This window comes from Saccoglossus kowalevskii, chromosome 9 (genome assembly GCF_978046115.1).
Source record: "Saccoglossus kowalevskii chromosome 9, keSacKowa6.1, whole genome shotgun sequence".
Classification (NCBI taxonomy): Eukaryota; Metazoa; Hemichordata; class Enteropneusta; family Harrimaniidae; genus Saccoglossus; species Saccoglossus kowalevskii.
In genome coordinates, this window is record NC_140649.1 from 26,845,093 (window position 1) to 26,857,696 (window position 12,604).

A 12,604-nucleotide genomic window follows, 5' to 3' on the forward strand; every position below is an offset into this window, starting at 1 on the left:
CAGAGCAGAGGTGGAGGTGAACTTGCCCAGCGTAGAGGTGAGGGTGTAACCACCCAGAGCAGAGGTGGAGGTGAACTTGCCCAGCGTAGAGGTGAGGGTGTAACCACCCAGAGCAGAGGTGGAGGTGAACTCGCCCAGTGTAGAGGTGAGCGGGTAACCACCCAGAACAGAGGTGGAGATGAACTTGCCCAGTGTAGAGGTGAGGGTATAACCACCCCGACTAGAGATAGGGATGGTAATGTAGCCACCCCCACTAAAGATGGGGATAGTATTGATAGTAGCATAAACCCCACTAGAAATATGGTTCAAGATAGGATCGAGTTAGTACAGACAGTAGAAACTAGAGCCCAAATTGAGTCTAAGAAAAGACTAACCCATCCCATGACTGTTCCCGAATTTAAAGATGATACGAACAAAGTTACAGTAGTGGTGCTTAAAGCAGCACAAGACGGGCATCCTAGTTTAAAATCTGTTCGTAACTTGGCTGAGTCTGGTAAGCAGAAAACCACAGGTAAAAACAACGTAGCCTATTTCATAATCAAAAATGGATTAATCAATAGGAAATATAGGTCCCCTAAGATAGAATTAGGTCGAGAATTTACTCAGTTGGTAGTACCTTCAGAATTTCGTTTACAAGTAATGAGATTATGTCACGATTCCGTCTTGGCAGGTCACCTTGGCACTCGTAAAACTGTAGATAACATACTAACTCAGTTTTATTGGCCTGGCATGCACAATGACATCAAACGTTATTGTCAGTCATGTGATGCATGTCAATGTACGTCCCCTAAAGGAAAAGTGGGTAAGGTGCCCCTGGGCACTATGCCCTTAATTGATGTCCCCTTTAAACGTGTGGCTGTTGACCTTGTGGGACCTATTGACCCCATAACTGACCAAGGTAATCGCTACATCTTAACATTAGTAGACTATGCGACCCGTTATCCGGAAGCAGTCCTCCTTAAAGGTGGTGGTTGCAGAAGCATTAGTTAATATTTATAGTAGGATGGGTGTCCCCGAGCAAGTGTTGTCAGACATGGGTACACAGTTCCTGGCACAATTAATGAAAGAGGCGAGTCGCTTGTTGTCCATCCAACAATTGACCACTACTCCCTACCACCCACAATGCAATGGGCTTGTGGAGAGGTTTAATGCGACATTGAAGGCGATGCTAAAACGTATGTGTAGAGAACGACCCAAAGATTGGGATAGGTATATCAGCCCATTATTATTTGCATATCGGGAAACTCCCCAAGAAAGTCTTGGATGTTCCCCATTTGAACTTTTATATGGTAGGACCGTGAGAGGCCCTATGGCCATATTGAGGGAGGTATGGACATCTGAAACTGTAAAACCCGAAATTAAGTCCACTTATCAGTATGTACTGGATTTAAGGGAAAGATTAGAGGACACATGCGAAATGGCACGAAAAGAATTGTTGAAATCCCAGTGTAAATACAAACATCACTTTGATAAGAAAGCCAGGTATAGAAAGTTTGAAGAGGGGGATCACGTACTTTTACTTTTGCCTACATCTAATGACAAATTAAAAATGCAATGGCAGGGACCATATATTATCAAAGAACGTGTGGGGTCGGTAGACTATAGAGTTGAAAAAGAGGGGAGGTTGAAACTTTACCATGCTAACATGCTCAAAAAGTATGAGGTGAGAGGTCAGGAAGTTTGTGCAAAAGAGAAGGTAGAGCAATTGGGAGTACTTCAGTATGTAGCCATGGGGCTAATTGAAAGTCGGGATATGGACTCCAGGATAGATAACTCTGACTCTCCCCCTACAGGATTAGTTGAGGTAGTCCCTATTGAAGGGGAGGAAACTATTGAGGATGTACATATTTGTCCTGATTTAGATATCGATCAGATTAATGCAGTTAAACGTATTTTGAGAAAATATAGTACTACTTTAACGGATATCCCGGGCAGGTCAATGGTAGGAAGTCATGATATTAAACTGGTATCTGAGCAGTCAGTAAGACTGAAGTCTTACCCAACTCCTTTTTCCACTCGAGAATCCATCATAAAAGAGGTTAAAACTATGTCAGATATGGGGGTTATAGAACCATCAGATTCGCCATATGCCTCCCCCATAGTATTAATAAAAAAGGATGGCACAATCGGGTTCTGCACAGATTTTCGGAAATTGAACCAAATTACCGTGTTTGATGCTGAACCGATGCCCAACCCGGAAGAATTATTCGCACAATTAACTGGTGGACGGTATTTCACAAAATTGGATTTAACCAAAGGGTTTTGGCAAATACCCTTAACTGCCGAGTCAAAAGCAAAAACTGCTTTTTTAACTCCATTGGGCCTGTACCAATATAGATATATGCCCTTTGGATTGGTCAATAGTCCAGCCACATTTTCAAGAATAATGCGAATAGTCCTCCGTGGTATGGAAGGAAGGGTGGTAAACTTGGTGGATGACATTCTTATCTATACAGAGTCATGGGTAAATAACCTGCGCACATTTTCAGATGTTTTGACTAGACTTCAAGCAGCAGGTTTGACTGCTAAACCGAGTAAATGCTACGTGGGTTTCAGGGAATTAGTGTTCGTAGGTCATCGGGTGGGTCAAGGTACGCTGCAAACAATGCCTGGGAAAATTAAGGCATTACTCGATACAGAGCGGCCACATACAATCACGCAGGTTCGCTCGTTCATTGGTGTTGTGAGTTATTATCGAAAGTTTGTTCCGAATTTTGCGGCAATTGCCGCACCCCTACATGTCCTAACCAGGAAAGGCCAACCAAAGAAGGTTAATTGGAAAGAACCACATCAAAAAGCATTTGAAGGGTTAAAAAGCGCCCTCAATAATCCACCCATTTTGAAATTTCCAGATTTCAATATACCATTTATTTTACGTAGAGACACTTCTGATACCGGTCTGGGTGCGGTTTTAATGCAAATTCAAGACGACCATCATTTTCCTGTAGCTTTTGCGAGTAGAAAGCTTTCTGTACAAGAAGCTAAATATTCAGTCATTGAGAAGGAATGTCTAGCACTAATTTGGGGTCTACGTAAATTCCAGCAATACTTGTATGGTCGAGAATTTGTTATTGAAACTGATCACCAACCGTTGATTTACTTGAATTGTGCTAGAATGGCAAATGGAAGACTGACCAGGTGGGCTTTATACCTACAGTCATTCAGGTATAGAATTGTGGCGATTAAAGGCTCCCAAAATGTAGGAGCAGATTATCTTAGCCGAAGCACTATCCAAGAAACTGATATTTGAAATATTTTGTGCAATATTTGGTATTATAATTAATGTATTTTGTCGCTTGTATTGTGGATAGACAAAATCACCACCTAGTAGTTGTGACATGAAAATTAGTGTATTTTACTGATATTTGAAGACAAATCTACTCCAAGTAGTTGTGATATGAAACGGGTGGATTTTGTCTTAGGAATGGGAGGTATGTCACAAGGTTCCAAAATACATATGTAATTTCAGATCATAGTAATGTAATTATTATAAAATTAATTCCATGAAGCATGCTAATTTGCAATGATAAATATAACCTGGGCAGAATAATCCCAGCAACGAATTGTGTTGAGTATGTGAGACGTCGATTCCCCTCTCAAGGTGAAATGCACATACATTTTTGTACGTCTGCTAATTTTAAGTGGAGTAATAAGGACGCCACCAATGTCAACGAACCAACTAATTGCTTACTGAAAAGGATCTACATGCTAATTGTCTGTTATGCTAATTCATGCATGGTATTTAACGAATGGAAAATCTATTGTCAACGTCTTTCCTGCCACGCAGTTGCTGAGTGTGCACATCATTTGTACGTCGGAAGGCCCGGCTCTATTATCCTTTGTTAAGAAATCGCCATGGATGCAGTCTTCTAGTGGATGTCACCAATGGTTCTGCGAGCTGAGTACATTTCCTAGGAACTGACGCATTACTCTAAACCACATTGCCAAGAAGCCTTTGGTTCGTCAAGTGTAACCGGTTCAATGCTCCGTTGCCAGCTGGAATAGGGCGTGTCCATCTCCACTTCAACAGCGTGCACAGCAGGTCTACGCTTCCACATGAACTGTACTGTCGACATGGTATGCATAATGATTATTTCAGAATTATTTTAGAGTCGTAGTGTGTTATTTTGTTCAACGCTTTGTTGGGTTTCATACATTTGCCAACGCTTTGTTGGGTTTCATACTTTAGCCAACTGTGGTATGAACGGTTCACTTAGTTGAAACACCAAATAGTTTTGTTAAATTTTACATATTTACTTACTTTTGGCTCTACATACTCCAGTCACTTGTCACTCGTGACTGGAGCTTGAAGCTGTGTGTATATATCAGTTGTTCCGTATATGCCCGCTTTGTATTATTCCTCTTTTATTTATAGTTGTGTTATTAAATATTGAGTTGAAAGTTAATGCATCTTCGTGTTGTCTGATTACGAGCATGTGTGTCGAATTCGTGTACATTTCCAAACCTGGTCACCCCAATAATGGGTAAAGAACCCACAACACAACACAAGGCAAGGTTGTTTTGGTCCTTATTTGGCTACCACTATTAATTAACTGAAAACAAGCCTTGTGACAGTGAACAATCTGGGAAGTGCATATGATATGCATCTTACTGTATCTGTCATTAGCTATTTGAACTACATGTATGCTTGAATGAATGTGGGAAATCAGGAAGGTCTCAGTTATTGTGCCACATGCATTTGGTTCGCATGCAAATTGCAATGAATTATGGTGTCAAATCATAAACATAAAACCTTGCCATGCAGCCAAGATTAACAAGGAGAATCTCTCGGTCAAGATCTCAGTGCCATGTTCAGTAAATATGCCAAGGCAGAAGGAAAAATTGAGTTGTCTTGGGTCTAGTAAGGCTAATGAAGGTTTGAACAACACAGTATATAGCATCAAAGGCTCCTAAATCCCATCACTATAGCTCCTCAGAGAGTCTGAGTTAGTGTTAGCTCAGCAGTAGCACCGAAAAAAGTTGTTCATATGTATCTCATGTGACTATTACTTTAAAATACTTTATTTTAGTTGGAATTAACCTATTTACAAAAACTCAATGAATGAAAAGCAATAGGGACATTTGCATGATTGAGAATGAGTGGCCGCAAACTGAAAATTGAAACTGGTCATCAACAAAAACCCAAAAATACCACTACAAAGCAGAACTTGTTAAAATTGTGCCAAAATTGAAGATGAAGAACATTTCACAACAGAATGCACCTTGTATGAAAACAACAGACACGTTCTATATGCAACAGCCAAATCCTGTATAGATGGATTCCAAGATATGACAAACTATACAAAATTCATACAAATAATGAGTAATAAGAACACTTCACTAATCAAAGAAACCATAAAGTACATTGAACAGTGTTACAACATAAGAAATACATTACCGGCAAGATAAACAACATATGCCATATTCTTACATATCGTAAATTTTCTTAACTTTACTATTCACAGATAGTTTTATGACCACTCAACTATGTAAAAACTTTATCAACTCATTAACCAAAAAAGAAATGTCACATTATCTTTATGGTATTACGATAATAAATAATTCTATTCTATTCTATAGTCAGTCATAATGTGTATCTATTTGTCAATTATCAGGTCTTACAATGCTGTATTATTAGTTGAGAAGTTTCAGACCTGTTGTGCAGGATTTCTAAACAAGCTTTCTCATTTTGAACATGTATATCCTGACAGATCATCCTATAAACAGGAATCTCCCAAAACAGATGACGCCATGCCAACGTGTTCTGCATAGCTCATTTAAATAGGTTAATGTTATTGAACAAAAACGCAGAAGAGATTTGCCGATGTTGTAGTACAATCTTTTAATGGGAAAACAGCATGATTTTTTTTTTCAAATAAAAAAAAAAGTTGTTTTCAAAATATAAACTGAGCATTAGAAGAATAATTTAACATTGTTTACAGTGATAACAGCTCATTGTCGAAACGAAGCTTACCCATTCACGCTAATCACAATAAACATGTTCTTCAATAAAAACTTCAATAGACCATTTTAAGCGTCAGGAAAGATTGAAATGTCCGAATAATGACCCCAAAATTAGAAATTGGAGATTATCTCCAATGCATTCATACGGTCGGGAGTGGAACGAGAGCCGAGATCTGCCAGAGTTCGATTCAGTTCGACCAGAGTTGAACGGAACAGTGCCCTTGAATAATTAGTGACTGAAAACATTTTTAGTGATGTGCTTGTGTTTTTTTCTTTACATGTGTTGATGCTGTTGAGCTAGGAGAAAAAAGAGCCTGAGCATGAAGGTAGAAAAGCCAATGACTGGTACTAGTACAAGCCGGTAGGCTGGTTGGCGATCCGCTCCGCTCAAAAACAAGCACCATGTTTTTGGCTGTTTCCATGGTGTGACATAAACGTGAAGCTAACGTCAGTTTATAACTAATACGAAGTTCGCAAACACCATTCAGTTTTTGGAAGTCACTTAGTTTATTACTAGGACCACAATCACTCTCCTAGTCGAGTGACTGTGCTAGGACGTATTCTGCTGTTACATTTATTATTTCCAACAGTTTTGCGATAGCATTTTCTAGAATGAAGCGTTTCCTGTAAATGCTGGAAAGCGAAATAATGAAATAACGAGATGGTAAATATTTACCTAAAGTACAGTGTGTTGACCTTCATAAAAATATACATAATGCAAAACATTAGTCACGGTGAGTTATTTAAATATACGACTCCTAATCGAAAAATATGACCACAGTCCAGAATTTCAGACGGATATTAAGAAACCTAAGAGCATATCAAAAGCATTTACTCTAAAATATAAAAAAGAACTGCAGTCAAAAGTCAAGAATGCCAGCAAATAAAGGACTCTGTCCCACAATCTTTTGTGCGCGTTATTACGGACACGCGCAAAAAACTGTACCACGCTTGTCAAATCTGGGTCAAATATACAGTACGCTACTATCTTGCCACAGTGGAGTGTTTGGTGACCATTGAATTAGCCCGTGATTCATATTTTATGTGTATTCATTTATTCATCAATTTTCGTGACTGACAGTACTGCCCAAATTTTAGCCAAAAAAACGCAACTGGTGAAACGGAAGAGCATTGCCAGGCGATGGACGCGGGGCTCTTTGGCGACGACCGCATAGAGGTCAAAATACGCGTTCTATTTTTACGTGTTAAATATGGCTCTTCCATTTCGCCCCCTCCGGAATGTTCTACTTTCACAGCCTAATCGCAGGTTTTTCGAAAAACGTCGAAAAAACACAAGAATTAGTAGAAATGTTCCTGTTTTGGGCGGATTATTGATGGAGAATAATGTCTTTATTACAAAAATGCTGAAAAACCGTGAGTTGTTGCCTTAGTTATTTTTTTATTGGCGAAAAACTGCGAACTCGGCAAATTTGGTTGCACAACTTCCCTTTATCATATACACCCAGCGACACCGATAAAACTGGTAGGAGGTAATACATTTGGGGCGAAAGTATTCAAAAATCAGTTTTTGGATGTTGCAATGGCAATGGTGGGCCAGGATTGTTTTCCAATTAGTGACGGCACGACCTACCTGTGAAGTATGAACAAAACCGGCCGAAACAATCACAGAGGAGTTAAAAGCCGTTGCTGGTGAAAAGTTACCCCAACTTTAGGGTCAAATTTCTCGGTAATGAAAACAGATATCAAAAATTCAAATGGTAACTTTGTGCCCACACTCAAGCTGAGTAGAATGAGCTATGTCTGAAGTGTTTTATCCCACATTTGTAGGAGGAGATACATTTGGCGCGAAGCTATCCAAAAATCAGTTTTTTGGCTGTTGCTATGGCAATGGTGGGCCAAAAAATTTTTTCAGATTTTTCCTTATAACTAGGGTTAAGGTGTGACCTACCTGCCAAGTTTGAACGAAATCGGCCAAGCCAAAAAAATCACAGAAGAAATAATAGTGAACACTGGAAATGTACACACACAGACACACACACACACACACACACACACAAAACGACAAAAGTGATTATAAGGGCAATCCTAGCGGAGCGGATCGCCAATTATGATTTAGGTACTAGTATCTCAAATAAACAGGAAACACAGCAGCTAAAATGCGTTTAATACAGCCTATTCGCTCAAGTTGTTGTCATGCAAAATTACCATTTTGTAACTATTCAACTGTAGTGATATCTAAACTACTAGGAAGAATCACAGATTCTCTCTATCTACCATAGAGGGACTATGGAAGAATCTAAACCTACCAGGAACATGTCACCGTACCGCGATCACTTCTACGATTTTTATCTTTAGTGTCTTTAAAAAGTTTCCTTTCAAGTTTTGTCGAATAATTTCGTTCGCCATTTTTTGTTTCCCGTTGAGCTATTAATCTATCGCAATAATTCGTTACTATATATTAGGACGCGTACCTCTTATTCAAGCTGGAAATTGCGTGAAATTATGAAAAATGTTGTCTCCGCCATAATTGAAATGAGAGGTTACTCGAAGAAGACGATCGAGGGCGTGATTTCGGCTCCGATAGTTGGGCCCGATGCGTTTACACGATCAGAGCCATGTCGGGACTCAACCCTATCGGAGTTCAACCCCAAGGGTTTAGTGGAGCTGAACTTGGCTCGAGTCGGCTAGAGTCAAACGCGTTCACACGGCCATTTTTGCAGGCTCGAGCCGGCTCGAGCCGTTGGGCTCTGATAAAATGCTGTCATGTGAACGTAGCAATTGTATCTTATTTGTGCATATTGAACTGAATGATCTTTTAATATAATATACATGTATGACACATTTATTGTTTACTAGTCTACCTGAATCATCTCGAATAGAAATAAACCAAAATGTAAATACATATAAATATATTGCACTATAGGTTTTTTTAGATTTTTTAGTCCCTGTTCGGACGCAGTCTGAAAACGGGGACTATAATTAGACATCATGGGTCCTTGATGCAAATCATTTTGTTTTTCAGATAAGATTCAAAATGGCCGACTGGTGGCCATTTTGTTTTAAGGAATGTGGTTCTAGTGCCATATCTCTGACTAGCTTTTGACTGATTATGTTCAAATTTTAAATATTTATCATACATCATGTCATAGATATACAGATATATTGGTTTGACAATTCTATTCAAAATGGCCAAATGGTGGCCATTTTTGTGCTAAAAAAATCATCTAATATCAAGCATTTATGGATGGATTTTGTCAAACTTGGTACATACATTAATTAGGCATTACAGGTTTCTGATGCACGTCATTTTATTTTCAGATCGGATTCAAAATGGCCGACTGGTGGCCATTTTGTTTTAAGGAATATGGTTCTAGTGCCATATCTCTGACTTGCTTTGACTGATTATGTTCAAATTTTTAATATTCATTATACATCATGTCATAGATATACAGATATATTGGTTTGACGATACTATTCAAAGTGGCTGAGTGGTGATCATTTTTGTGCTAAAAAAAATCATCAAATATCAAGCATTTCTGGCATTTATGGATGGATTTCGTTGAAACTTGTACATACATTAGACATTACGGGTTCCTGATGCACATCATTTTATTTTTCAGATCGGATTCAAAATGGCTGTTTGGTGGCCATTTTGTTTTAATGAATGGTCTTCTAGAGCCATATCTCTGACATGCTTTGACTGATTATGTTCAAATTTTATATATTCGTTATACATCATGTTATAGATATATACATGTATTCAAAATGGCTGATTTTGTTTTAATTAATGCTGTTCCAGAGCAACATCTCCCAATATGGACAAGTACTTGTTTGACGATCAGATACAAATGTCAATCATTTAAATGTTAAACAATCATAATCATATTCCTGACATGTTTATATTTCAGCTATATTACCATAAACAAAACTATATATCTTAAATTTGATAACTAACGGGGACTGCGCCGTGCATGGCTTGTTTTTTCAAGCATAGTCATAGTCAGAATATTAAATGGTCCTCCCCTTAGAGCATTCTCAGTGAGCACCAGTGTCTTGCATGTAAACACATTCACAGCCTAGAACATGCTGCAGCTAATTATTTATAAAGCTGGATTATTTAACCATAGAAGAATTCATGTAATTGATTCAGTATTGTAGATTATGTTTTATCTTTATTGAATATAATTGTATGTACCGATACTCCTTGTATGGTGTGCTGTTTTAAATTAATATTTTCAGTGAGATGTTCAATATGTATGTTCAGTCATGTTGCCCTATTCAGATTTGACTGGTTTCTCATGCTCTAATCACGTTTGTCATTTAGTTTTTGTTTCTAGTAATAATTTCAATAAGGTGTGTAATTTCATTGTTGATTGCATGCATTTTTAAATTAATTTAATTTATTAAGGACATCTATTATCAGAGCAGCACACCGTTCAGTGTGACTGAGTGTACTGTTACAAACTATATTATGATTCATATGATTATTATGTGCAACTTTTCATCCCACGTATTTGGGCAAAATATGAATAAATAATTTTCACTGTATAATTTTGTGTACAAATTTGGGTTTCGGTCTTTTGTTTTTAAATAAAAAATTGTTTTTAACTTTTGTCATTCCATTTGCATGGAGATGACATAACCACATGTTTATTTGCAAATGTTGATAATATCGTAAATACTTTTTATCAGACTAATCAGCTTTTGTATTGGAATAAAACCTCATCTTCAAACATTCAGTTTATTGGTTAAAATTGTCACTCAATAAATATAATGCATTATACTATTTTTCTACACATGTTTCTATATTTTAGGTTGTACACGAGGCCATTGGGGAAAGTCATGTGGGCGCAAATGTTCTAGTACAAATACAGGTATAGCTTGTAAAGGAAGAATGTTTTGTGTTTCTGATCCGTATGGATGTTCATGTCTTGCATCACATGGAGGATTGGATTGTGACTTGCTAAGTAAGTTGAATAATAAATAAATCTAATTTAAAAAAGAATTCCGAATCAAAGGAATTCATTGTTTGTAGATATACTTTTGAATGTATATAGATGTGAAATCTATTCATGGAATTTAAAACATTCCCATAGAATAGTCTGCCAAAATGTATTTAAATTTAAATACTGTTCATTGAGAGTGATGGTTAATGTGTATAATTGTTCTCAAATCAAGTAGCAAATTGTGAAGTGTCACATAATCTAACTTTTCCATTTAATATTATTAGTATTAAGTAACATGTCATATTATATTGTGTTGAATCAAGTACCTTTTGACACAACCTTATTGGTCTCTTGGCAGTAGATGTTAATGTTAATTTTTGACTCACATTGATTTATTATTTCGCTCTACAAACACTTATATGCGCTTAAGTTAAGTTAAGTTAAGTTAAGGCAGATCTTAGTGTGACCGAATTAATAAGTATGGAAATGTAATATGTGAACAAAAATTAGTAACAATTTATAAATTAGTTTTATGTGAATCACGCGCGTGAGGCCCGATCCCTTCATTCTCTCTTGTTTCCGCGACCAACGGGTGCAGATATTTTTCAGCTCTGCTGCTACGCAGGACAAGAGTGCAGGTTACAGTTTTATGACTGAGATTATCTAGGAATCTAGTGTTGGTGATCGACTCCAGTATGGTAAAGGGTTTCCATTATTAGGGGCCCCCTTTTTTTACCTGTTTTAGTGGAATCGCTGGCTCAGTTTATATTCACTGGATTCCGAATTTTGACACGGTGAATTTTTTCGTTTTTTCACGATCTCATTGCGTCCTTTTTTCCAGATTGCATAATGCCTAAATGGGAAAAAAAAAAAGAATGTCCCAACGCAGCAGTCGGGACGTAAGACATGCTCATCCTGCTTTAAGCAAATGTCTGTTTGAACTACCAGGGTCGACGATTGAGACAAGAGAGACATAATCCGCTAGCAGCTCTCCGGTCTCGTCCGATTTATGAACTACAGGGTCCACATGCGGAACCTGACGTTCAGGGTTCAATCGTTGGACAAAGCGATGACAGCCCTCCTTTGGCGGAAGGACTAATAAAACTTGGAAACAGGAATACCCCTAGATCAGATGACTCTCTTCCTGACTCTCATTACAGATCCGTCACTCCAGGGATGGGGCGGTCATTTGATGGACCTTCAGATCCAAGGGGACGTGGCCGTCCGCATATTCGGACTGCCACATCTATTGGTTGGAGTTGCAGACCGTCCTACTGTCTCTGAAATTTGTTTAGGAAGTCGCACATCACCACAGTGTCCTGCTTCGTACAGACAACACAGCGCAACAGCGCTGCGGGCGTCCTTTCAGGACGTATTCGGTTCCATAACACCGCGTGACAGACCCCCAGTGAGTGACAGACAGGCTGTTTCATCTCTGGTATGGGTCCCAGATAGTTCTGTTTGCCAATCACTGGAATGCCAAGCTCCCACCATACGTGTCACTCCTCCCGGAGACGAGCGCTTTGGCCATGGACGCTCTATCGATCTCTGAAAGTCTCATGGACGCTTACACTTTTCCACCCTTCAAACTGGACACCAAGTGTTGGAGCAGTTACGACTCGAGCCAACCCGCCTTCTCACTTTGGTGGCGCTAAATTGGCCAGTGAAGGTCTGTTTCCCAATGTTCCTGCGACTTCTAGTCGAGTCGTCGATTGAGTTGCCGGATCTTTCGG

The 12,604-nt window shown here is 38.6% G+C and overlaps 1 protein-coding gene across 3 annotated transcripts in view; it reads left to right on the forward strand.

Moving 5' to 3' along the window:
* The window catches only part of LOC100375402 (receptor-type tyrosine-protein phosphatase mu-like), a 112,209-nt gene that overhangs the window by 37,397 nt on the left and 62,208 nt on the right, over window positions 1-12,604 (forward strand). For all 3 annotated transcript variants that reach the window (XM_085503360.1, XM_085503361.1, XM_085503362.1), the window contains one exon: window positions 10,740-10,892. In XM_085503360.1, coding sequence (XP_085359486.1) covers window positions 10,740-10,892 — 153 coding nt within the window. The remainder of the gene's footprint in view (window positions 1-10,739; window positions 10,893-12,604) is intronic.